This window comes from Poecilia reticulata, chromosome 3, assembly GCF_904066995.2.
Source record: "Poecilia reticulata chromosome 3, P_reticulata-male-v2, whole genome shotgun sequence".
NCBI classification, from domain to species: domain Eukaryota; kingdom Metazoa; phylum Chordata; class Actinopteri; order Cyprinodontiformes; family Poeciliidae; genus Poecilia; species Poecilia reticulata.
In genome coordinates, this window is record NC_088832.1 from 16,950,782 (window position 1) to 16,975,965 (window position 25,184).

The window sequence follows — 25,184 nt, forward strand, 5'->3', positions numbered from 1 at the left end:
CTACAGTTGATCACATCCCAAGTTAATATCTAAGAATTAAGCAAGGCTTTGCATGTAAGTACGCTGTATCTCCAGAAGAGGGCGGAATTGTGCTTAATTTATCCTACGCTATAATTCTAATGCTTCAAACTGTTCTGAAGATATAGCATAAAAGTGATATCTAATCTCTGCTATGCTAGAAATAGGAATAACTTTTTCTTCAAAACAAAATTTGTTAATTTTTCTGATACTTTGTTTAATTGAGAGTCTTACTACAACTATTTAAAGCCATGTTTTGTTGATTTTGTGGCAAATAAAAAATACGGTTTCCTCTTCCCCTACAGTTTCTAGCAGCATGTGACTGGCACAGCTCAGATAAAGCTTTGCACTTAGTTTTATAGATACTATCTTTCTACTAAAATTGTGACTGCTGACGTAAAAAAGAATAAAATCCAAATTTACTATTTATGAGCCTTGGCGGGCACAGCAAGGTAATAAATCTAGTTTCTCTCTGGATGAGTGAGCTTATGACTAAATGTAACATTCCTGCCCTGTAGATGTCAGTGTAATAGTTCAGTGAGCTGGGAGATAATTAATCAATGTCTTAAGATCATAACGAAATTGGAAATGAGAGAAAGCTCTATAGAGTATGACGCTGATCAGCACTTCTTTTTTTCATCAACAGCTATATGTTGATTAAATGTGCTGCAGATCAAAAAAAAGGAAGATTACTGTTAAAATATTACACTTGTGTTGGTAATTTACATGCTCTTTAAAACTCTCATTTGGAGAGCATTTCTTACACTGTTGGCATTGAGGGACACTTTAAACGTGAGCATCTCAGAGAAGACGGTAATGATTTTCGATAAGAGGTTGTGCCAGATAAATTAGAGACCAAACAAGCTGCAGATCATTACAAAGTGAGATTAAAGAAATCTTTGTTTCGTTTTCTGCTCAGCACCTCCACAAACCGTGATTCAGCGGGAAGAGACTCTCTGAGGAGAAGACGATAACATTGAGTCACCTTGCTGCATTGTGAACCTCTGGCAGCCCAGAGGCAGGATTCAGCAGCAGAGAATCCACTGCAGATCTGCGCTGGACTGCGCAGCAACTGCATGTGTGTATGTGTGTGTGCGTGTGTGTGTATTTCTTTTCTGTGAGTAGATTAGTATGTACAAATGAAGGTCTGTATGGTGAAACAATGATAAATCATAACAAGGTCAAATGACAGCAACTGAGTACAGCAACGACATGATTACGCTGCAGTATACAGTGCAACAGTCCTGCTGCTACCCTTCATGTCGCAAACAACTTGAGGGATGGGCATCTATTTTTGCAAATGCAAAAATGTAATGCTGATTGGTTCAGCTTCAGACTATTTAAAAAAGTTTTTAGTTTATGCAGATCTTTTCTGTTCTTAAGTTGACCCACTGTAACAATGCAGAGCACTGCATGCAGAGCACTAAGATGCAGTAAATGTTCTCATCCAATCTGCTGCACTTATGCGGTGCTGCTTTGATGTGTCATATTAGAAACACAATGTATAATTTACCCGCTTTCTTATAAGATATGATTGAGAAGTAGATTATACAATTATATTGCAAATACATGTGTATCCTGTCATCTATGGCATGATCTGGGATTATAGCTGGTAAATAAATTGAAATGAAGAATATATCAGAATTACAATATCATAAAAAAATGATATACGTATTCTGTAGGTTAACAGCATAATGTGATATTTTGTGGGGGGCGGAGGGGAGTTTCAGGTTCATTTGATTATAGTTTTCAGCTAATGGTAAGTCCAAATTCAATTAATCTAAAAACCTAGAATATTATAATAGACCAATGCAAAAAAGTATATTTCATGATTAAACAGAAATCTTGTGTTATGACCCAATTATAGGGAGGACTCTGACTTTTCAGCCACAAAATATATTTGCTAAAGAAGCTGGCTATTCAATTTAATGAAAAGTTGGGGGGGTAAGGTTAAAAAAAATGTCAGAGCCACAAACTGATCACCTCCATGCCACGCTGCATTATTGCATGTAAAAGGAGCACAGACCAAGTATTGATTGCATCAGTAAAGCTTCCCCTGTCCCCCCACTCGGCTCCTCCAGACTAGTGGCGGCAGCCATTAATTAGCAAACACCTGGTGGAACTGCATGTCTGCTGAACTTACCATACAGACTACTTCTCAGTCTAGCGTTACTAAAAGTACGATTGTAAATGGCATAATAGAGAAGTATAGTTGTGATGACATGCTGAAATAGGATTGTTGAAAAGGGTAGCAGCTTCTTAAAGTGACAGAAGCCAATTTCAAGTCATCAGATACAGCTATGATACAAAGCCAATTTTTGTACATTTTTTTATTATTTTTTTACATGGTATTTTCAAAGCAAATGGCAGTAACAGTTACTAGGATTTGCTATAAAATAGCACTATGTGCCTGGAAAATACATAACGCCTCCCAACCTCTCTAGTGAGTTGGTTTCTCATGCACACAAAGAAATGTTTAATCTCCCGTTATCTTTGAGGAACAGAGCCATAAACCAGTCTGTAGCATTTCAGCAAAGCCAACGTAGAAGTGAATCATAAATCAAATATTTATTGTGTTGTTGTTCTCTTTTCTGACCCCATTTTCCCATCAAAAGATGCTCAAAGTTGAATGGAATCAACATTCTACAGAAAACTCATGACACCCAGAGATGAGGCATTGTTTCAACTCTTTCTATGACTGACAAATCAATGGGATGCAATGAAAAGATATTACCCAGAGGGAACTATTATTTATTAATTTCAAATACATGATTTATTCCCAGTAAAAGAGCTTTTTTATGATGATGTAACACTTTGCCACCTGTCTCTCGAAGCTCAGTAAAATAACTCTTGTGACAACACTATACCCTGACATTGAACACTGCCTTCCCAGTCCTGAAGTGCAATTTATTGACAGAAGCGCTAAATTGAGCAGGCCTGTTTGATGCAGTGTAAGCAGTTTTTTAATGTGTCATGGTCAGACAAGTCCGCTGTCCTTACGGCATGACTGCAGCAAAGGCAGTTTGAAGCAGGCAAACTATAAGTCCTCCATACAACTGCTGCAAGAACACACACTTGAGAAAGTAGTTTCACCGAACATAGATATGCTTCAGACTCCACACAACTTTGGTAGACATCAAGGCCATATGCTACATCTGGACTTGTTGGCTTTCTTACTAGGGTATTCTGAACGTGCACATAAAATATTTAGGTGGTATGTTACACTGGGTCCATAGTTTCATTTTGATGATTATGGCTTACAGGTAGCAAAAGCCTAAAAGTAAAGTATCTCAGAAAACAATAATATTGGGAAAAAGTTAAATACTGGAAATGTATGAGTCCTTATCAACCACTTAACTCGCCTGATTTTCTGAACCTGTAAATGGTCTCTTGGTCTGGGTTAGCAGCCTGCACAGTCAGGGAAGACAGCTGACTTGACAGATGTTTAGAACAAGTCAATGACAGTCATTATTGGAGGGGAAGCCACAAAAGGCCATTACCAAAGAAACAGAATTTTTCAGAGTGCTAATGTTTCTTCTAAAGATAAATAAAGCATTAATCAGAGAAGCAGGAGAAGGGGAAGCATTTGTCATTGGCAAGACAACTATTAGTTGTGCGTATAAATTTGGTCTTGATATAAAAGTGCCAAGATTGTTGAAAGTCATAAAAAGCCCGTTTTGCTGTGTTCTACATACCATGAGGGGACACGCCAAACTCACTTTTGGCTTAGATGCAATGTGTGCTGGAAAATGAACAACCTTTAATGCAGCATGCATGCGATGAAACATGGCAGTGGTACCACCATAATGTGGAAATGATTTTATTAAGCAAATACAGAGAAGATGGAGAGTTGAGTTGAATGCAATGTGTTAAAAGTACAGCCATACAGTAAATCCAACTGAGAATCTTTGGAAAAACTTTAAAATACATATTCTTTCCATCCAATGTGACTGATCAATTTTGCAAAGAAGAACTGATTAAAAAAAAGTAATTGTTGTATAGATGTGCAATGGTAGAGACACAAAAACACATCTGTAATTGCAGTTAACAGTGGTTGAATCAAGTTTGATTCGGGGGGCATGAATATATTTGGTTGATACGCCTTTCAGATTTTTGTTTGCAAAAAAAAAAATGTTTCCTTTTCCTCCCACTTCCCAACTACTCTGTGTGTTGGGTTTGTCACATCACAAATAAAATACACCGCTGTTCGTGGTTGTAATGTAACAAAATCCAACAGCAGCACAAAGAGTTTCACTACTTTAGCAATATGGAACAATCGTTCTCCGGTTGGACTTTTTAAATATTTTTTTTTTCTGGATGAACTTAATCTTCTTCTAGACCTCTGCTTTGTGAACGAACAGCTGGGAGGATTTTGGTGGTGTTTGTGTTGCTCACTTCTTCTTTTTTTTTTTTTTTTGGTATTCTTCCCCTTTAAAAAACCCCGCTGCCCTGGAGGTGGTATTATCTGGACTCCATGGAAAAAAGTCTTCGGAGTGGGGAGAAACGGGGAGGGGGGCACTAGCCGAGCCGGAGAAGAGGGATCATGGCGGCACCTCTCGGACGGGACACTCTACCTGACCACTGGTCGTACGGAGTTTGCAGAGATGGACGGGTCTTCTTTATTAAGTGAGCGGCTCTGGGTCTTTAAGCCTACTTTGCGGGGCATTTTTAACCCTCCCTGTGGAAGTCTGTTTTGGCTCTTTTTTTTTTATTTTTTATTACCCTTCAGTAACAGGTGTCTTTCTTGCAGCGATAAAACTCGTAGCACTACTTGGCTACATCCACGCACCGGCGAGCCTGTTAACTCTGGACACATGATACGATCAGGTAGGCTGCAGATAAATGATCTGAATTGCGGGATCCCCGGCGGGACACTGTTGCTGCAGCGTGCTTTCCTTCTGTGGTGGGTCCGCTCAGTATGCTCTTTTTTGTGTGTTTTTTCGTCTTGCAGATTTGCCGAGAGGATGGGAAGAGGGCTTCACGGAAGAAGGAGCCAGTTACTTCATCAAGTGAGTGTGTATTGTTATTTTATTTCTGCCGTGCATTTTCCTCTAAATCGCTTGTTTCACGTGGACTGAGGGCTTCTGCTGCTATGCAACACGCTTGGTCTGTTGCAGGTTTGTGAACACTAATTTATCTAAGGAGCTGCATGTAACCTACAGGGCATATGACACACAAAAAAAACACAAAGACACATGGATTAACACAGGGATCTCATTTGATAGGTGAAGCCAATTATCTCGGTCTGCACTGGGAGAGGGAAGTAGCAAAGCCTTTGCAGGACAGACTGAAAGCTATTAAAATTCTCCTCACATCCTCCATGCAGGACCTCTACTCTCCCTCTCTTTCTCTCTCTCTCTCTCCATTAGATAGGTGGGCAATCTATGTGTGTGTATGTGGCAGTGAGTGAGAGACTGTAAAGGTTGCAGGAGAGGGGTGTGACCATGTGGTGACAGAGATGTATGGCATGATTGCATTGCTGAAGGGAGGGAGGACTGAATTTTCAAAGTCACACACACGCAGAACGATGGAGTTTCCTTTTTGTCAGATGTTCACACACTTCTCACTTTAACTTCATTATTCATGTTCAATCTGCACTTTGAATTGCTGGCTAGTGTTTTCCTGGAGCAGAAAGGTCATAGGTTCAAATCTTGATTAGAAAGCAGCCTTTGTGTATGAAGTTTGCCTGTTTTGTAGGTGTAAATGTAAATATGGTTTTAAGTCACGTGCGTCTCTGTAATTGACTGACTCTGAAGAGGACAGTTTGTTTTAATGAAGACTAAATAAGTATTGGCAAATGTTTTCTCTAGAATGCTGGATTCTGGTTCCAATATTAGAAAAAGGAGCAAATACAGAATAATTTTAAACTATTTAGACCCTTTTCACCAATTCTTTTCACATTACAACCACAAATGTTAATATGTTTTATTTGATTTTAAATGATGGCAAAATATAAAATAGCACTTCATTTTGAAGCTCTGAGAAATCATAAATCTTTTTTTGTTGTTGTTTTGTTTTATCAATAAAAACTTACTGGTAAAATTAAGCTTTTCCCAATTATCTCTGTCTGCACTGGAGGACACAGGTGTTTTCAGCCAATACTTTCTAGCTTTTGTGTTTTATTGTATGTCTCGTCCAGGTTTGCACATCAATTTTCAAGACTTGCCACATATTCACCTGGAATTTGAATAGGCCATTCGAAAACACTGACTGTGCTTTGACCAAAACTATTTCATTGTAGCCCTGGATGATTGTTTTGGCTTGTTGTCATGTTGGAAAAAAGACTATTTTCAAAACTTTGTTTTGGAATTTCTAGTAGTCCTTTTATTTGGGATTGCCTGTCTTTAACTCAGTTAATATTGCCATAATTTCTTACGTCTTTCCTGCAACTCTTTTAGAGGAAAAGAATCATCTTGGCGTATTGCTGCCACCATCATGTGTTACTGTTGTCAGCATTGCAACCCGTATGATTATCCATCACAATGATTCATCACCATAGCACCATAGCTTATTTAATTTTACTATCCTCTTAGTTTTTCCCAGTTGTTCTAGACAGAGAACCTGTATTTGTGGCTTTACATCAATAGAGTGGATAATATCTAAGGACTGGTTTTGTGACACAGCATGCACCAGTTTGTAAATTTGAGAGAATAATGAGGAACAATCTGTAGTAATCTAAGACGGCTAAAGATGTTTCTAATCCCTACACTAAAAAACCACATAAAATAGTGTAGGACAATAAATTTGTTGCTCCTACCCCGCATTGTGGGAAGAATAAGCTCTTTGTACTTCTTTATTTGCCTACTTTTTCACAAACGATATGCTTGTGAAGTTGTGGGATATATGCCATCGCAACACTCACGGCTTTGAACGCAGCCTTGTGTTGCCCATTTAGCTTTTGAGAAACATCATAGTTTGAAAACTTATGGACTGCTCTTTTGTGACAGTGTTTGGATCACAGTCAAATTATTATTTCCATGTCTGCTTTTTGAGTGTAAAGGAGCAATTCTTCTGCAAATATGTCTTTCTTTCTTGTGAATTTTTCTCTGTTTTTCTAATTTCTAATCAAATGTATTATACATTCCTTCCCTTAAGCATTAGCCACTTAACCAGTCAATTGAGAAAACCGAGCTATGATTTTGGAGAATTTTATGTAGGAATAAATAACTTATTTTAAATTTTTTTTTAGAATGATAAATAAAAAAATGGTTGCAGACTTTGCCTTTTTTTGCACACCTCTCTCCTAGTTTGTTATTTCAGCAGTTTGCTGACCACATATTCCTAGTTAATTTATTACTGCCCCTTGCTGAAAACATGACTTAGGTTGACAGAATAGATTAAAAACAGTCAACAAAGCAGGAACATCTTAACTGCTTTGGAGCAAGGGAAGCTTTGGGTTGTGCTGTCAGGTCAAGATACTTGGCAAAACGGATAGAGTACAGTGAAGATGGTTTGAGCTGAACAGCTTTTCAAACCCAGATTTGTATTATTAAGACTTGGAAAGGATAGGGACAACTTAAATTTTGGTCCCGTTTAGGCACTTACAATGATTTCAAGTTTCATTTGCCAGTAGAAATTCAGCTTTTTGAAATGTTTTTTTTTTTTACTCAGTCTATGAGGATAAGCATCTGTTGTTAATATACTTACATTTCTATTTGTGACTATGATGCTTTGTTTTGTCTCGTAATTTTATCCCACTGACAAATTGTTCTTATTTGGAAGTTATTTTTGTAATAAATTGCTCAAAACAAGTAAACTGCACAATATTAGCAGGATGCCCATCCTAATTTTCTTTCTACTACTTGAACGGTCCAGGGGGTACACAACAACAAACTCAAGAGCTCAAGTCCACATGCTGCTGCCGTGACAACAGTCTGGTGTGTTGATGGTGGAGTTTAGTTGAGCGGAGGCACAAAGGAAGCATTGTTCGTGCAGCTTGACGGTGGCAGGACTCACGTTTACTCAGCAGGCTGCGGGTCAGCTCGCTGCCTGCAGGCCATCGCTGCTTGATTAATGCTTAACGGTGTGGTGGTGAATTGTGGGCTTAGGTCATCCCAGAAATATTCCACCGGTGTTTAGCTTGAGGTGCTTTTGATCCAGTGATATTGGAGAACCTATGCACTTAAAAATGATAAAGGAAAAGAAAAGAAGCATTACATGTGTGGCAGTAGATTGAAATAGTCTGTGTGTTGCTGTCTTCCTTTGGGAGAACCTCAGAGGAACTGACCCATTTTGAAATTCATCTTCCAAAAATCAGAGAGGAAAGAGGCTTTCGGTGCAGGTCTGTCCATGGAGATCTTTTAGCCTGACTAGCACAGATCAACAGAAATGGGAGGGAGGAATTAAAAAAGGCTGACTATTTAAAAGATACAATGGATGCATTTAATTTACTATATAGGGGGCTAAAGAGTCATAATACTTAAAATCTTATATAGGAGAATAGCTGTCAGGAGCAATGTTTGGACCACAGAGGGAAAGCCTTTTAATTAACTTATGAAAAGGAATAAATCACTGTCTTAAGATAATTTCCAGGTGAAAGCTGGGGAAGGTGGGGTTTCACATCACCCACACTCACCAAGAATAGGAAATGTGCAATTCTATATCTCCCTGAGGGGGGGAGGAAAATGACCCCGCTGAGGTACAACGATGTCCTGTTGAGGACTCGGTTCACATTGTTGAACGAGCTCACAATGATGTTGGACAATCCAGCAAAGTGTTTGATATCCACATCAAATTTTACTGTTTCCAAACTTCAAAAAAGAAGAACTAAGTAATCCTCTCTTTTTTAACTTTGTTTACTCATCACAGATATAAACCTCAGTCAATATTTCATTGTTGCCCAAGATTTTTAATGACTATTTATCTTCCTGTTGTCCCACAGCTTATTATGTATTCAGGTTGCGCTTGCGTTTTTGAAATAGCTGACTGTTTTGACCAGGACAGCAGGAGTTAATTAGCCATCAGATGTTTTGGGACTTTTGAAGCAGAGCTTTTTAAATCCAGTGAAAATAAAGCCAAGTATCCCTACAGGCCAGTTATCCCCAAACTGCCTTAATGAAGCTTTCTTTTTCTGCAAACACATCAAATTTATGCCTCATTGCTATGGTCAAAACAACCCTGGAAAACCTGACGTGGGAAACTACAGCCCGAACATTGTCTTATGCAGTTTAGAATTAAAAGTTTTCTGCATTAAATGTTGGAGTATACGTTTTTGTTGTATTATTTGGAGAGATGCATTCAACTATGGGGTGAACTGCTCAGTCAAGAAAAATGTGTTTTCTACTGTGTCTGCTGCTTTATGTTGTTCAAATTGTATCTTTAACAGTTGGTTTAAAGTGTATACTTTCATAATGAGCAAAAACATCTGTTGTATTTATGCTGTGTCATTCTAGAGAAGGCACTTGTACCATAGATGCAAGATTTACAGGCATTGCTTAATATGCCAAATATCCTTCTGTTCTTTGTAAAAAAAAAAAAAAAAAAGGCAATACGAGCATACTTGGCTTTTTTTTATATAGAACAAGATGCAGGAGAAATCTTCTGGAGGTCACATAAGTAGTAGTCATTTAAAATGTCAGGATTTGACTTTGAACTTAATCTACAAACCACAGCAATGTGCTTTACTGGAAACTGATAAGTTAAAAGTAGCAAAAGTGTATCAAATGTGGATAATGAACACATTTGGATAATGAAACATGTGACATCATGTTTGTGTGAAGGTCTTTGGTTTAGGGAAATGGTTTGGAAATATTTGCGAACTGCAATATGGGCAGTAATGAAGCATGATGGAAGACAAATCATTGAATACCAATGATGGAAAGCAAACTTGCCAAAAGCAGACAAACAAAGGATCAGGGCAAACAGAGTATTAGGTGAAAGCTGATAATTATAAGGTCATTGTGCTCTGAGACCCACTCACTTGTTACCTACTATGCTGGTAGTAGTTATGCCTCCTTGTTTATGGTGTTCCTTGTAACAGATGTTTCACCTAATAAGGCTCTGTAACACAACAGCGTTTCTATCTAGGGCATTCCAGTCAAAAGAACTATTGATTGAAGAAGAAAAAAGGGGACTCCTCTTGTATAGTATTTTTTATTTTTATTTTTTTTAGATTTTCAGGTCCAAATATTTATCTTGGACACAAAATAATTGCTTCTCGTAGTATTGATGGTGCCTGTCACTTGATGTGTACTGCATGGCACCAAAAGAAAAAAATAGCATGTGAGCTACACATCAACTTTCTACTTAAATTTCCATTTGAACCATCTGTTATGAGGATAGTGATTTATCCTGTGATTAGCAGACAGTACTATCATAACCTAAAACATCTTCAACAACATGTTGAGTATCTTTGTCATATGAACAAACATCAAGTTAATATCCAGTATGGTAGTAGGAGATTATCAGCTTGAAATGCTAACACTTGCACTTCCAAGTTTTCAAAAACGGTTTAGGGCTTTTTTTTTTTTACATTATTTCCTTTTTTACCTTTGCAAACAGTAATAATGTATACTCCTAGATGAATATATACATTATGTAGTTTGTAGTCAATGTGCTAAAATCAGGACATCCATTCTGTACAGCTGCAATCTGCAAAGTGTTCACAGGCTGTTTGTGGTTTGGTTTACAAACCACGAACAGCCTAAACATAAATTATGTGTTTAATAAATTGAACATATAATTTATTTAATTTTATTCATTATTATTATTGTTTCTGCAATTCCGATACGGTCTCCTTCAGGTATACTTTATGTAGCTCAACCTTTTTTCCACAAGTGCAGTTTTGTATGTTGATAGTTTGATCTCGCTGCTTTTCGAGCATTTTTCTTCTTCATCTTCTTCCTTTTTTTTTTTTGCTGATGCTGACTATCAGCAAAACATTCAAGATATTGATGGTTCAGTCAGAATATCCTTGCCTTGTCTGCAAAAGTAAAGGTGCATTTCATTTCAGTAAGCACAGAAGAGCTGCAAGGCTTTTTTTGTACATTTGACATGTTTGGTGATAGCAAGTAGCAGACCTCGTGAGGCTAGATATCATCCTGAGTTTATGCAATGTGAAACTTCTGAATAGTTCCAACAGATAAGTTTGCTTTCACATTTTGAACTCTTCAAAATCCCCCAGTCTTTACTTTCTCATCGCATGTAGTGTAGTCTGTTATAATATTGTGTATTGTGAAAAAAGAGTGACAGCCTGTCTGGCTGTTAAAAAATAAAATAAAATAAAGAAAATGATCATTATCTTTTTATATCATACATCAAATCCCAATAATGTTTCACATTTGAAGATCTCTCTCTGTATTCCTTTTGTTTTCTGAGGCAATATGAACCCTCCCTTGGTGTCACGATGTTAATAAGCAGCGCTGTGTTGTCACTGTCATGTCCAGAGTGAGTTATTATGAAGCTTAAATAATGCACTGTCCTGTTCAGGCCTTCAAAGAGAGAAAACAAAGAGCAAATTTAGTGTCTGGTACAGCACACGTTTGTTCTGCAGGATAGGCGGGAAGCTTTCCATCAGGCCTTGTCATGACTTGCAGTATTTAGTCCAGGAAATGGCAATGAATGACTTAGTGTTTACATTAAGAGCTGTGGGCCTGATGTGCGCTCTGTGTGATGACATGCGTTCTTTGTGATGAGTCAGTCGCTGTCTGTATGGCCCAGGCAGGTTAAGAAAGTCAGAGCTGGAGCTGCAGGAGTCAGAGTGGAGACAGAGCAGGGGAGATGCCCGAGCTAGGATGGGGACCTGCTGCTTCAGTTGCATGCCTCTGGGTTTGGGGATCAAGTCGGTTCATCACGAGACAGAGGTGCAGCCCCACAGTTTGGAGGAGAAGAAGAGGCAGGCTGAGGAAAGGTAACTGGATTGCAGACATTTTTCTAAGTAATATTTAGGTTCAAGCTTAGTGTTTGCATGGAAATAATTTGATGCAGCAATGTACAACAAATCTGAATTAATCTGTAGACAAATCATAAAAAAAATATATGCAACTTATATATTGTAGGAAGCTATTTATTTAGCTTTAGTTGGCATTTCTCACAGTCTTGTTGTTTATGAGTCAATCTTTGTACTTAAAATGATTCAGTTATCTTTCAGAAAGACAGAGTTTGTTGACTCATTCTTTTATAGATTTTTGACAGAAGTTGTTTCTGCCGCATTCTGTCAGAATCTTAGTGGGACGGGAGCCACTGCAGAATGAAGCCGGTTTTACTCCTCTCTCATCTGCCCTTAAGGATGGAAATAAAATTAGTTTGTTCCCACAAAAGTGCTAGATGGATGGCATTAAAAAATGGCATAGGCAACGTATCATTACCTTTTGTGGCGTGTTTATTATTGTGACTAAAAATGTTTCATTGTTGTATTAACAAATGACATGCAATAGAAATCATTATCTGGAGTGAAATACTGCACCTTCCTTTTCTTTTTCCTGTATAACCAGTGCTGAAATTTTCAGTAACAATAAATCAAGATATGCTGCCTCTCTTTCTCTCTCTTTCTGGATGAAATTTGCATACTGTCCATGTGTGGCTCAGAAATCAGACTCCTTGCCCCAAATTAATGGAGGAGGGAAGGGTATTATGGAAAATTGACAATGTTGAGCTTTATATCATGTTATATTGTTATTCCCTCGTCAAAAACATACCTGGAGTGTCGATTTGATGTCAAGCATGTTTGAGAAATACTTGAATCTCCCATGACAGTCATTTGGGCAGCCTAAATTCCCACATGACTGTCACAAAGTGGTACCTAATTCCACAAATATCCTTTTTGGAGCTCTTGAGTTTAGTAAAAAAAAAAAAAAATCTAAAAATCACATAAAGCTAAAAAACAAACATTTACTATAGTGAGAAATTGGGATAATGTTTCTGTTGGTATCAAAACTACTACCCACACAAAGGAATCTGCACCACTTTTTGCCACTTTTATGCCATTTTTTGTACTTATAAAGCAGCATTGTAATCGATCAAAGTCAGATCTGTTAGGTGAGAAAACTAGAATTCAATTTGGACCAGAAAAAAACCTGGTTGTTGCATTTACCTCAATAACTATAAATATGTTTATACTGCACTCTTTTTTTTTTTTTTAAAGGGTCACAGAGATCGACCTTGGGCTAGACTCTAAATAGAGAGCCATCCGTCACTGAGAAATACATTTTCATGCATCAAAAGTAGCACAGTCACATTCCTTTGGTGTTTCTGGACTGTGGGAATGTCTGTGAAGAATTAGGAAGACCATTTGATCAGTGGAGGTGAACCCAGGGTCTGTTGACAGTGATTAGTACAGAAACACATTTTTGAATTAATGTTGAGTAGCTGTGACAGCTTCAAGAAGGTGTAAAGAAGAAAAAAAGTCATGCATAGCACATTGTGCAAATTATGGTGAAAGTCCAATCTGAAAAAGCAAGTGATGATGATATCATATTTCCGAAGAGTGACATCAACACTGTCACTGTTTTTTACTGTTTTTTTTTTTTTTTTTGGCAATGTAACAGAGTGACAAATACCTAACTCTGTGAACAGAGTGAAAGATACCTAACTCTGTAAAAAAAAAAAAAAAAATATATATATATATATATATATATATATATATCGTTATTATAATGAACTTTCCTAAATCAACAAAGAATTAGTCAACTTCTATGTCTCTAATCCTCATTGAATATGTTGTTTTGTTGTAGATGCTAATGTTATTGACCTGAAGTAATAACTCTTCTATCAGTAATTATTCTTTTACTATTCACCATGTATGTTTCAAAATATGTGTAGACTGTAGTGACATCAAGCTGCCAAATGGCAAACTGCAAGCAAGTAAATGGTCTCCTTAGCCCAATCAAATTTAAGTGTGAGAGAGCTATGCACTTATTCACAAAGTACATATCTAATTAGTGTTAGATTACCAATCCTGCGTTAGAATGAAAATGCAGCAGTGAGTTGGCGGGAAAATCATCTCCTAATAGTTGCTGATTCAAATGCATACAGAACAAAAACACTATTTGGTTCTCCACAGTTCTAAACTGATTAAAGCATAAAAGAAAACAACAGATTGTATATCTCCTAATGAATCTTCTTGAAGATTAAAATCTGCAGTGCATGGGCTTTGCACATTCTTGGATGCTAAAACACTGTCATCCCTTCACAAACTTGTATTCAGCAGCTAATTAACAGAATAAATAAGCTCCAAAAATGTCTCTCTCAGTATCACTTAATTGCATTTTACTATCACCATTAATGGAATATTGAGTGTGAATAAGATAAATGAATACATTGTTCTGGCCAACTCAAGTCGGCACAGATGTGATGGTCAAATGCAATTTCACTCTCTGCAGCATTATTGAACACACTGACCACACAGCTGTGTTATTCCTTGCGGATCTATCCATTGTAATTTTCTTTGCAAATATACAGCCCATCGCTAACTGCGTCTCATTCCAATATACATCTCTGTTGCTGTGATTAGATGTCAACTTTGCACATTTTGCGTAACTCTCATCGATCCATCATTGGTCTTAAATCTGAAAAGTAAAATTAAACCTGGTGTTTGTGACAGTGTACTCTCTGTCTACGGGCATGGTTCAATTTTGCAGAGTTGTGCATGAGAGAGGCACTTCTCTTTTTGTAGCTACTAGAAGAGCATGCTGTGTACTGTATGTTTTCATGGCAAATAATTAATTTCTACAAGATGTTTATTAGTATTTTATCAAAATGCTTTAGCGCTCTCTCCTTTTTAAGGGTTACTATACAGTTAAGCTCAGATTTATTGATTATTCACTAATATAAATATGTTGGAAATGGCCCAGTTAGAGCCCCGACTTGAATCTGATAGAGGACCACGCGAAGAGAGCTAAACATTAGGGTAATGGCAAGAAGGCCACTGTCATCAAAATACCAGTAGAAACATTAAATAAACTGATTGCTGACTGATCATGGTCAGCAATCTTAAGATGGGTTGACATTGATGAATACAAGTTTTTTGCACTGATTATTGAGAATCGTCTACATAATTTTCAACATGCCATTTTTTTTAGCAATATCTAATATCCTTTTACATGGTCTTATCTTTTCAGGGATTCTTGCCTGAAAATAATTTGAGATGTAAATATAGTGATTAACCCCTGTATTTCTCTGACCTGAAGTATGAGATATAGGCTATGTCATAAGCGTTAAGGCTGAAGTCAGGATCCCTGGCATGTGACCTTTAGAAATTAAGTTCCTTTAAGAAACAATAGATGGAAAGATATGGTAGATAAGATGGATATAGATATGTAATGTTCAAAGGTGGCAGCAGTGACTTGGCTGTCTATCGAACCGACCTTCACCACCTTCATCCATCTCCCTGCTTCTATCTAAAGGTCTGTCTGTGGATTATCGAACCGTCCTTCCAGCAGCTCGAGCCGCCACTCAGTTTTTCTCTCCATTCTTTATCCCTCGTTCCCACTGGCCGTCTGGATGGGATCTGATAAAGTTGACTCGGGGTGAATCAGAGGGCTCTGGTTGCAGTCAGAGACCAAGGTCAGCACTTTTCTGGACAACGCAGCGAGGTGATTACTACACATCTATGGCAGCCGAAGACAGGGGGAGGTTTGGTCCTTCCCGTTTTCTCGGTTTCCAGTGTCCGTTGTTCTGTTTTTTCTCTTCCTACTAGCTAGGTAGAGCTGGGTTTTGTACGTGTTGGGAGTGTCTCTGTGTTGTCAAGAGTTAAGAGGGAGATAGGGCTGAAACAGCAGATCTTCTTCTCTCTGACACTCCTCTCTGTGGCCTTTCCAGCACACTCATCAAGCTGATTCACTTTCAATGCGTAAAGCAAGCTAAAAGAAACACTCTTTATTGTCGGGAACAGATACGGGCACTTAGAAATGGATCCTGTCATCTCAGTTTTTTCATTGACTGGTGAGTACTAACATGTACTGACAAAAGATTTTATAATTTTACTATTAGCTATGAAAAGAAGGTGGCTGAAGACTCATACAGCTGCTATGCTATCCTCATAGAAGCTAGCTAGTTCACAGCCATTTTACTAAAGGTATGCTATGTATCTGTGTTCTGCACTTGAAATATTAGTTCCTTCAATGTCTTTTCATTTACACGTTAGTAATATTCCTTTGGTGTTTTGTCATTATTTTGAAACAGCAGTTAGACTCTTATGTACTGTCACTTTAAGAATTTACATTTATGTTTTGCTAGTATCGACACCTTTAACTTTTAGGCAGTTTTAAAAATAAGAATTTTACTCGTAAAGTGAAATCAAAATTTAAGTGAATGTGTATAATTGCAATATGTAGTGCAAATACAGGAGTTAAACATGAAGAACGTTTTCAGTATCCAGCACTGCCTAGGACAGTTCATATTAACTTGTAATGTTTGGAAAATGTATATATGGAGTTTGTTTCATAACGTCAGTGTGTTGTGGGTGTGACAAAAGCTGGTTTCATATTTACACTACTGAGGAGCTCAGCTTGTGGTCAGAAATTGTGATTTTCCCAGTCCAACTTAAAATGTTTTTCACCAATCTCAGTCTCAAAATTCAATTTGACCTCAACATAGAGGCCACACTTACAGAGACAGCTGCAATGCATAACTCTTTATTTGCACTTATGATTTTATTCATTTCAACTAGTCACACAGTATTAATTTAAAGGATTTCTGGGCATCTTCCTGCAGAAAAAGTAAAGAGAAGTATGTTGCTGTGCTAAGAATTTTTTTTATTATTATTTGAACTTGATTCATTTAGGTGTGATGCCCAGAGAAAATGGGACACAGTCTATCCAGCTTTCAGTGCTTCTACAGAACAATTGACATTTATTGTTTCACATGTCACACTAGATTTCAACTGATGGCTGATTAACAGGCTTTTACTGAACCGCTGTCTTCTGAGTCAGTTATGTTAAAACAGAGAAACATCTAAATCATGTAGGGCAATGTGTCTTGAGGACCAGCCTTTTGAAACACTGGTGCAGCCTACTACTAACACAGAGTGAGACATTTAAAGGCTTGAATCTTTGCAGGTGTTTTGAGTTAATTAGCTGATTAGAGTATGACACAACGAGTTTCTAATAATGACCTTTTTCACAACATTCTAATTTTCTGAAACGTTTGATTACTGGACATTTAAGGGTTTGGAATATGTCACTATATATGTGATGATTCTGTATAATGTATTTTTCACAATCTGAAATGACTGACTAGAAATATTGCATTTTTATACAATATTCAACTGTTTTGATGCAATAGCAAATCTTTAAAAAGTAATTGCAAAGAAGTCATTGGATTAATTAGTCATATATTTTGCTTTGAAGCATGAGGGGTTTGAAAGTGAAATGATCAAATTTGGACTAAGTAGCATATAAACAGAAGTGAAAGTTTGCACAACGTTTTATAATTTATTGCATTGTACTTATTTTTACCACAGATAACGGTACGGTTAAGCTCAAAATTATTGATATCCCTCGCAGATTTAGATTTAAAACTATTATTATTTAATCAGGCAGTTTGATTCTGAGGAGATGATGGAGGCATCTCTCACAAAAGGAAAATAAAACAATTTAAAAGGAGTTTTGATTTTGAACAAAATAGTTCATCTGTTTTTTTTACCTGTTTTTTTTTAAACAATGGCATGTACAAAATTATGTATACTTTTTTAAATAACCAATTGAAAAGTCTGTTTTGGCAACAGAGCAATCAAACTCTTAACTGCTGACCAGTTTCTTGCATCTTTCCATTGGAATCTGAAAAATATATTATTGGGGATGATCTCCAAGTACTTGAGTTGGAAGTCCTCCTTGTCATCACCCTAATATTGAGCTCCTTACATACTCTCAGTCAAGTCTAAACTTTGGCTGGGCTAATCTGCAACCTTAATATTACTACTTGCCAGAAGAAACTGGTTGATAAAATCAAAAGATTACTTTAAACCTAAATCTGCCAGTGCTGTAAATCATTTTACACTTAATTATCTAATATTATAGGATAGGTAGGATTAGTGAAATTTGGGCGATTGATCACCGTGAACAGTTCCCATTCCAAAATGCCATTTCTATTTTGATTTATGAAAACAAGTCTAGAGTAGCATGTGTTGTGATATTTAGCTTTGCAGCAAAATCCATAACAATCCATAATGTATAAGATCATTTCACTGCAGATTCTCTTTCAGCTGCTGCTGTTCAACTGAAATTGGAGGATTTGCAGCCACATTGAATCACATCCAGATGGTGGACTTAAAAAAAAAAAAAAAAAAAGTTTTATAAAAATAAGTATAAAATTGCAACAATATGCAGTTAACAAATTCTATAACGGCTTGTGAAAACTGGAAAATATTCCCGCAAAATGTTTTTCTTTAATCCCTTTGTAGATCCTTGTTTTCCAGAGGAATCATAACTTCTTCTACATTACGTATGATTTACGCTTGTTTAAGATAATTAATTTTTTTTAATCACATTTCCTTTTTTTGTATAGTTAAAATAATCACAACAGATGAATAATGTGCAGTTCAAATGGCCATTAAGGACAGTGATCTGTCAGACTGGTGCCGTGATCACATTGCTGACGAGGTTTTTACTTGCTGTGTGAGAGCCGCGACTCCTGAGGTATGTTAACGAGATGTGAGGGAGGAGGGCGTGGTGAAGATGGATGAGAAGGAGCAGCAGAGGATGGAAGTTTGCTGAGGGCAACACAGGACCAGGGCACCAGCAGATGGATGTACCCCTCCCTCCCTCCCTTCATGTGCATATGTGTGAATACAGATATTGTCACTTTAATCTGAACTCCCTGAGTCCTGAGAGGTTGTGGAAGACATTTTTCATCTATGGCAGAGCTTCCCATATCAGCTGATTGTGGCATGACGGAGTCATCAGTCTCCTCAGCTGTTGGGTCATAACCCAGCATTCACTTCCATTTCTCATGTTTTTTTTTGTGCGTTTCTGACTTGCACACTCCTCTGTTCATCTCATCTGGATGAATCTGGCAGCATTTCCCGTTTAAGCTGTTTACAGAGATCCTCTTGGATAGCAGAGCTCTGCTGTGTAATGTGAAAAAGGAACAGAAAAACCCATGTTGCATTAAAAATTATTTTCACCCACATTTTTGAAAGGAAAGCCAAGCAGTGTACAGAAAATAAATGTATCTATTATCCAAAAGCGTAGCTGTTAAAGATAGAAAAGTTTAACACTCGTAACTTAAGTTATTCCTGCATTCCTTCCTACTTTACTTCCTTTCCTCGTCCTTGTTCTCTGAGTTTCTGCTGTGGATTTCCCGCATAACTGCAGAGGGAATGAAGCAGAAAGAGTGTCCAGTTCAGGGAGGTGCGCACACAGCAGAGCTCTGCTGAGGGACGCAGTCATTACAGAAGTAGGAGAAAGGGGAGAAAGAATACAATTACTAGAAGGGAATAGACATTTAAATATTATTTTATAGATTAAGGTTAGTGATGTTTTTTTTCTACTTGTGCTTTTGAACTTCATCCAAGATCGATCTGCGTGGTTGAGTGGCCATAAAACCCCCAATCACTAGTGTATTGCGGCTCTCAGAGAGGAGGGACAGTTTGGCGATTGTGTGTATTTTTAGCTCCACAACACAGGAGAGGCGGGAAGCGGGTTGTTTTGAATGAATTGACGCCACGGAGCGCAGCAGAGGACGTCAGCATCAGCAGCACTACCAGCTGGGTGAAGTGCACACACACACACTCAAGCACCACAGAGACGAGCACAACACGGCAAATAGCAGACCTGCAGCTAACATGCTGGGCAAGCCAGGACAATCGAGCTCCCACGCCCCTTACAAGAGGTGGCCAGAGTGTGGGGCGACTTGCAGGTGTGTATCCCAGCCCCTCTGCTAACACATATGCAGGACTGTAGTGCAACTGAAACGCTCAGGAAATGTCTGCTGAAGCTGTCCAGCAGCTGCGGGGTAAAAAAAAGTGCTTTGGCTTGCATGCCGGTAAAGTGGCTGTATGCGGACTGTCTGCTTTAAGGAGCATTTGCATGCATGCTGAAATGTATCCCTCATTTGTTGTTTCAACAACAAATGAAGGCTGCTGTTTCTCTCTGTCGCCTGCAGAGAGTTTATCAGTGTGTACCAAGCAAGCTGTCCTTTCAGGAATGAGAGGAGAGCAGCTCACTGCAGTGCTTCACGATCCCAGGACACTGATATGTGTGTTGATGTAAGCACAACTATGATCTCTAAGGTTATTATGGTTAGTGAGGGATGCATCTGTAGCCCGAACGGTCTGTTGCAGAGGGTCGATGCAGTACTTCCCTTATCGGAGTAAACCAGGGAGACAGTTTTCAAAGGAATGTGCCTCTTAATATAGGACTGCATTGCAATCTTCTTGATGCCAGTAGTCAGCACCATCCCTCACCACAACCTCCATACACACAAAGAGATGCACCTAGGTTATTGATACTTGCACTTTCTACATCTACTGCACATTATCCATACGATCTACATTTGAACTGAGTCAAGGGATGAAAATGAAAAGTTTGTGCACCAGTCACTGCAACTGGAAATAAACTTTTTACCAGCACCTCAACATTTTTACGAGCCACCATTTGTTTCGTAGATTCTTTGAGAAAATGTTCGTCTTGGTTCCGAAAACAAATGTGTTCACTGAAAAATCTCATGGTTATGGTTTTTATTCAGTAAAAAATAAAGTACAGTAAAATAATTTTATCAATTTGCCATGCGTGTGTACCCATACAGAGAGATTCAAGTGGTAGTTTGCTCCTTTGCCAATTTTTGCCACAGTTTTTCACCTATGTTTTGCTGCTTCTTCCTGTTCTAAATGGAGTATTAATTGACAAACTGGTTCTTCACTGATGCATTGCTGCCCATGACGGGTTGCATGTAAAACTGAAGGTTATTCTCCTGCCAGAACCCTGTAGCACTGCTTGAGGAATGATCACATTTAGCAACCAGTTAATACAGTGGTATTAACCGGTTAATACACTGGTATTAACTGTATTAACTGGTTAATACACTGGTATTAACTGGTTGAGTTGCCTTTTTTCCACTGGAACATGCTCAATTTCAGCTTCCTTAAAGATAAAGCCAACATATTTTTCTTCTTGTATCCATTTGCATGCTAAGCTCTAGCATCATTTGAAATAAACCCAACCATTATATATTGCATCTTTGGACCATTTATATACTGATTCTTCTGTCAAATATGTAAACATTTTAGGTTATGAGGTGAAAAAGATGCACATAAACATGCAAACCATACAAAACCTATTAACATTCTGGCAGCGTCTTGTTGTCAGCTGAAGCGATAAGGTTACTTAGCCAATTTATCATCCGTGCGTATTCTCCCCCATCGTTGAGCCCTCCTGCTGTTTTCTCAGCCTCACAGGCAGAGAACTGGGAACACCATACTGAAAGATTTCACCTGTAATCAGCAAGTAATAGATGACCATTTGGGCCAGCTCCCATCAATACTGTTTTTCCTGCAGTACATATATAGCTATAAGTATATTAAGCTAAGTCGTGTTCATTCTTTGACCTCTTGTCATTTTCCTGCAGGTCTTTGTTCAGTGTTCTTTTTCATTGATAATATGATGTCACCTATGATATTGGTCTGGTTCTCTGAACATCTGATTTACTGTTTACTCGGTGAAGGTTACTCGAGCTCACCTAAGCAAGATCTTTTTTTCATTTTTTTATTTAATCAGTGTGAAATACAACTAAAGGTTGCTGGGATTCATTTACTGTAATTGCTAACCTAACACAGAGGTCATGCCTTTGCCTCAGCATCTGAATCACTCCATCCTGGAAAAACGACACTCATAAAAGGCACCGTGCGCTGATAATAAGCGAATACAGGAGAGAGGAGGTGACCTCTCCCTAACTTACAGACTAGCCGCAAATTTCCAGGGAGACTTGATACTTCCTACGTATCCGCATGATCGTGACACAGATGGTTCAAGTAAAAAGGGCGAGTATTCACTTTAAATGAGTGCTATAACCTTTAAAATTCCCCACACTGTGATTTAGATCAGCCTGTGAGTGGGATTGAAATTCCAGGGTAGGGATGTTTCCTGAAAGCCAATTGGGGTTTTCAGAGCTTGTGTGTCGCTCGCAGCCCCACCTCTGTCCTATACCGATACGACGCTTGCAAGCTTTTCTGCAGACGGCTAAAATTAGCCTTTAATTTCTGTTACCCTCTCCTGGCCAAGTGGAGCATGATTTATTTAATCCCTCCGTTTAATTCCCTTGTAAAAGCGAGATAATGTGATAGCTGCTCTCCTTTGAGGTATGGGTGGGCCTCAGACTTTGGGTTTAAATAAAAAAAAAAAGCTTATGCACTGAAACGATACTAAAGAAAAGGTCATTCAAAGGAAAGTTTCATTTGCTTTTACAACTTTGTGAGTACGTTTTTTTTTTTTTTGCATTTTGAGGGGTAGTGTGTGTCAGATCTCTGGTGTGGAACAGTGTTTCTATCACCATTCAGCATTGCAGTCATGGAATAGCTGCATGTTGCTGTTTCCATGTGCATCACGGTAATGTAAAGCCCCAGTGGGAGTGTGTTCGGTGGCTGCGCTTCATCTGTTTCTGTGTCTTTGGTGCTCAGGTTCTGTAATGACAAGCACAAGGGGAGAGTTCCCTGTGAGGTGTATCTGAACACAGGTAGCCTAGATTCAACACTCTCACTGACACGCGTACACACAGTCTTTATGTTTCACAAAGGAGAGATTGTAAGTGGAGAGGAAAGCATTTGTCTGTCTTAACAAGAGATCAGAGCTCTATTTGTTATTCTCTGCTGATAAAGTCTTATAGGCAAGCTGTGCACGCTTGAGCTGGTAAAAAGATTGGGCTGTTGCTGTGAAATGTGCTGCTCTGTTTCCGGCTTGGGGTCATGGCGTGTAAACTGGCGCTTTTTACACACACTGAGTGGGTTTTTCCTGAATTGCACTGACAGAAAACAGATTTTTGGGTTCAGCAGTGGATAGTTTTAGCAAAACAACAACACTTTGCACCTGCCTTATCGCATTAACAACCTTAATGGGGTTAAGGACAACAAGCCATGCTTCTTCTCACTCCTTTTTGAATGTTAGTGATTTTCTTTGGTTATGGTGTTCTATAGTTATTGTGCTTCCATAAGCTTCATTTTGGTATTGTGAGATGTATGCTCTTTTGTAATAAGTTTAAAGCTAGGTATTATTAGCGTTATGTTTGGTAGCAAATTAGACTCATTTGTTGTCATTTTAATGACCAGTGGTTCCTTAGATTTTATTCTACTGATGTCTATCTGTGTCATACTTGAATCCCATTGGTCTTTCAACTAGTTTAACTGTAACAGCATGAGTTGTCATTGGAATGAACTGATCCGATTATAAATCGGCCATGTTTGTTTTTGTGTAAAAATACCAACCTCTTTTGTACTGTTGACATTGTGCTTTATGAATAGACTGTACTAATTATAAGAAATTATCTTCATCATTGCTTTTCGTGTATGGCTGTGTGTGCTGCAAAGGGCAGTGACATAACAGTGGGATTTGACACGATGGTGGAAAGGATTTAGACATGTTTTACAACATGAGCTGCTAGACGATCCACTGGCTGCTTATCTGTTCTGTCTTTTTGAATAAAACTACCGGCAAGCAACATTTTTATTTTTCATTCAGTGCACAGGGAAACGGGGATTAGCCTGGTGAGGATAATCCCTAAGAACACAATGGAGTTGAGCTATGCCTGTCTTGTTTTGCTTCTTCACATTATAAGTAGCACACAGTTAAGGAATGCAAAAAGGAGGATGGGGTTGGGGTGGGTGTCCCCTCTTCATTTTTCGAATACTTCATTATGTAACCAGACTTTTTAATATTTGAAATTGTAGTTTTGTGCTTCAAGGTGTTAAGCAATTTCATGTTTCTGCATTGGGGAGTGCTAAAAGTAAAAAATATTAAAAACAAGCAACAAATTATGGTTCTTCTCTTAATCTTTATCTTGAAGTAATGCAGTGTTATCTAGCATTGGATTTCTGTTTTTAAAACGGGAAAGTAAGAACTTTATTTTCTGCACCTCATTCAGTGTTTCAACTGCAATTTGCTCCAGTTTATCATCTGAGTCCTTTGGGGTTGTCTGATTTATTTTCGATGTTTGCCGGATTACGGGGTTTAGAGATCAAATAGATAATCTGAACATGAACATATGCAATTTGTGTTCTGTACTCTGAGGGAAGTGTGTGCACTGTATGTAAGCATGTAGTTTCCTCGGACAGTTTTATGCCAGAGATGTGGGATTTTGTTCACTTAAATTTAGTTGAACTGCATGGGAGAATAATTTACACCCCACAGGTAAGTCGCAATTTCCTCTTTATTTGTTTGTGTAGTTTTCTTTGTAAAATAATAATTATCACTGATTTACATTAGCATTTTGCAACATCTAAACAAACTTTTCTATTTTATTTCAAATTATGTAACTATACCGCCAGCTGGGCTGCACAGTGGCGCAGTTGGTAGAGTTGTTGCCTTGCAGCAAGAAGGTTCTGGGTTCGATTCCCGGCCCCGGTCTTTCTGCATGGAGTTTGCATGTTCTCCCTGTGCATGCGTGGGTTTTGTCTGGGTACTCCGGTTTCCTCCCACAGTCCAAAAACATGACTGTCAGGTTAATTGGTCTGTCTAAATTGTCCCTAGGTGTGAGTGTGTGTGTGCATGGTTGTGTGTCTCTGTGTTGCCCTGCGACAGACTGGCGACCTGTCCAGGGTGACCCCGCCTCTCGCCTGAAACGTTAGCTGGAGATAGGCACCAGCACCTCCCGACCCCACTAGGGACAAGGGTGTAAAGAAAATGGATTGATGGATGGATATACCGCCAGCTATGTGCTGCAGCATTTTAATCTAATTCAGAACAAGCTGGTGGCTTCTTATGGCACTTTACCTGTACATATGCATGTACCAAAGACTGATGAATGAAAATGTTTTCTATCTGTATGGAATATGGCTGCTCTGATGGTGTTCTGTGCAGAAATAACAAGGACAAATGCAGCAAAATGCAAGAACTATATGCCAGAAACAGCAATTAGCTGTTGTTGGCATATCCTCTACTGTCTTAAAATAAAACATTGGATGTAATTCAAAAGATTTCAAAGGAAACATGGAGTTTCAAGGAATAAGAGGAAAAATGTCCTCCGACTTTTTAACAAGGCTTATTTGTTTTTGTACTTTTTAATCATGTTATTCCACTGAAAGA

At 38.3% G+C, this 25,184-nt stretch overlaps 1 protein-coding gene across 10 annotated transcripts in view; it reads left to right on the forward strand.

The window, feature by feature from the left end:
* Positions 1–967: 967 nt before the first annotated feature.
* Positions 968–25,184, forward strand: part of plekha7b (pleckstrin homology domain containing, family A member 7b) — a 78,762-nt gene continuing 54,545 nt past the window's right edge. For 6 of the 10 annotated variants that reach the window (XM_017304081.2, XM_017304082.2, XM_017304086.2 and 3 more), the window contains exons 1-4: positions 968–1,096; positions 4,474–4,644; positions 4,769–4,845; positions 4,970–5,027. In XM_017304081.2, the coding sequence (XP_017159570.2) occupies positions 4,562–4,644; positions 4,769–4,845; positions 4,970–5,027 (218 nt within the window). In that variant the 5' untranslated portion in view covers positions 968–1,096; positions 4,474–4,561. Of the gene's footprint in view, positions 1,097–4,473; positions 4,645–4,768; positions 4,846–4,969; positions 5,028–15,849; positions 15,898–19,361; positions 19,813–25,184 lie in introns of those variants that run through there. The other 4 variants (XM_017304085.2, XM_081605160.1, XM_081605161.1 and 1 more) reach the window with 3 other exon arrangements.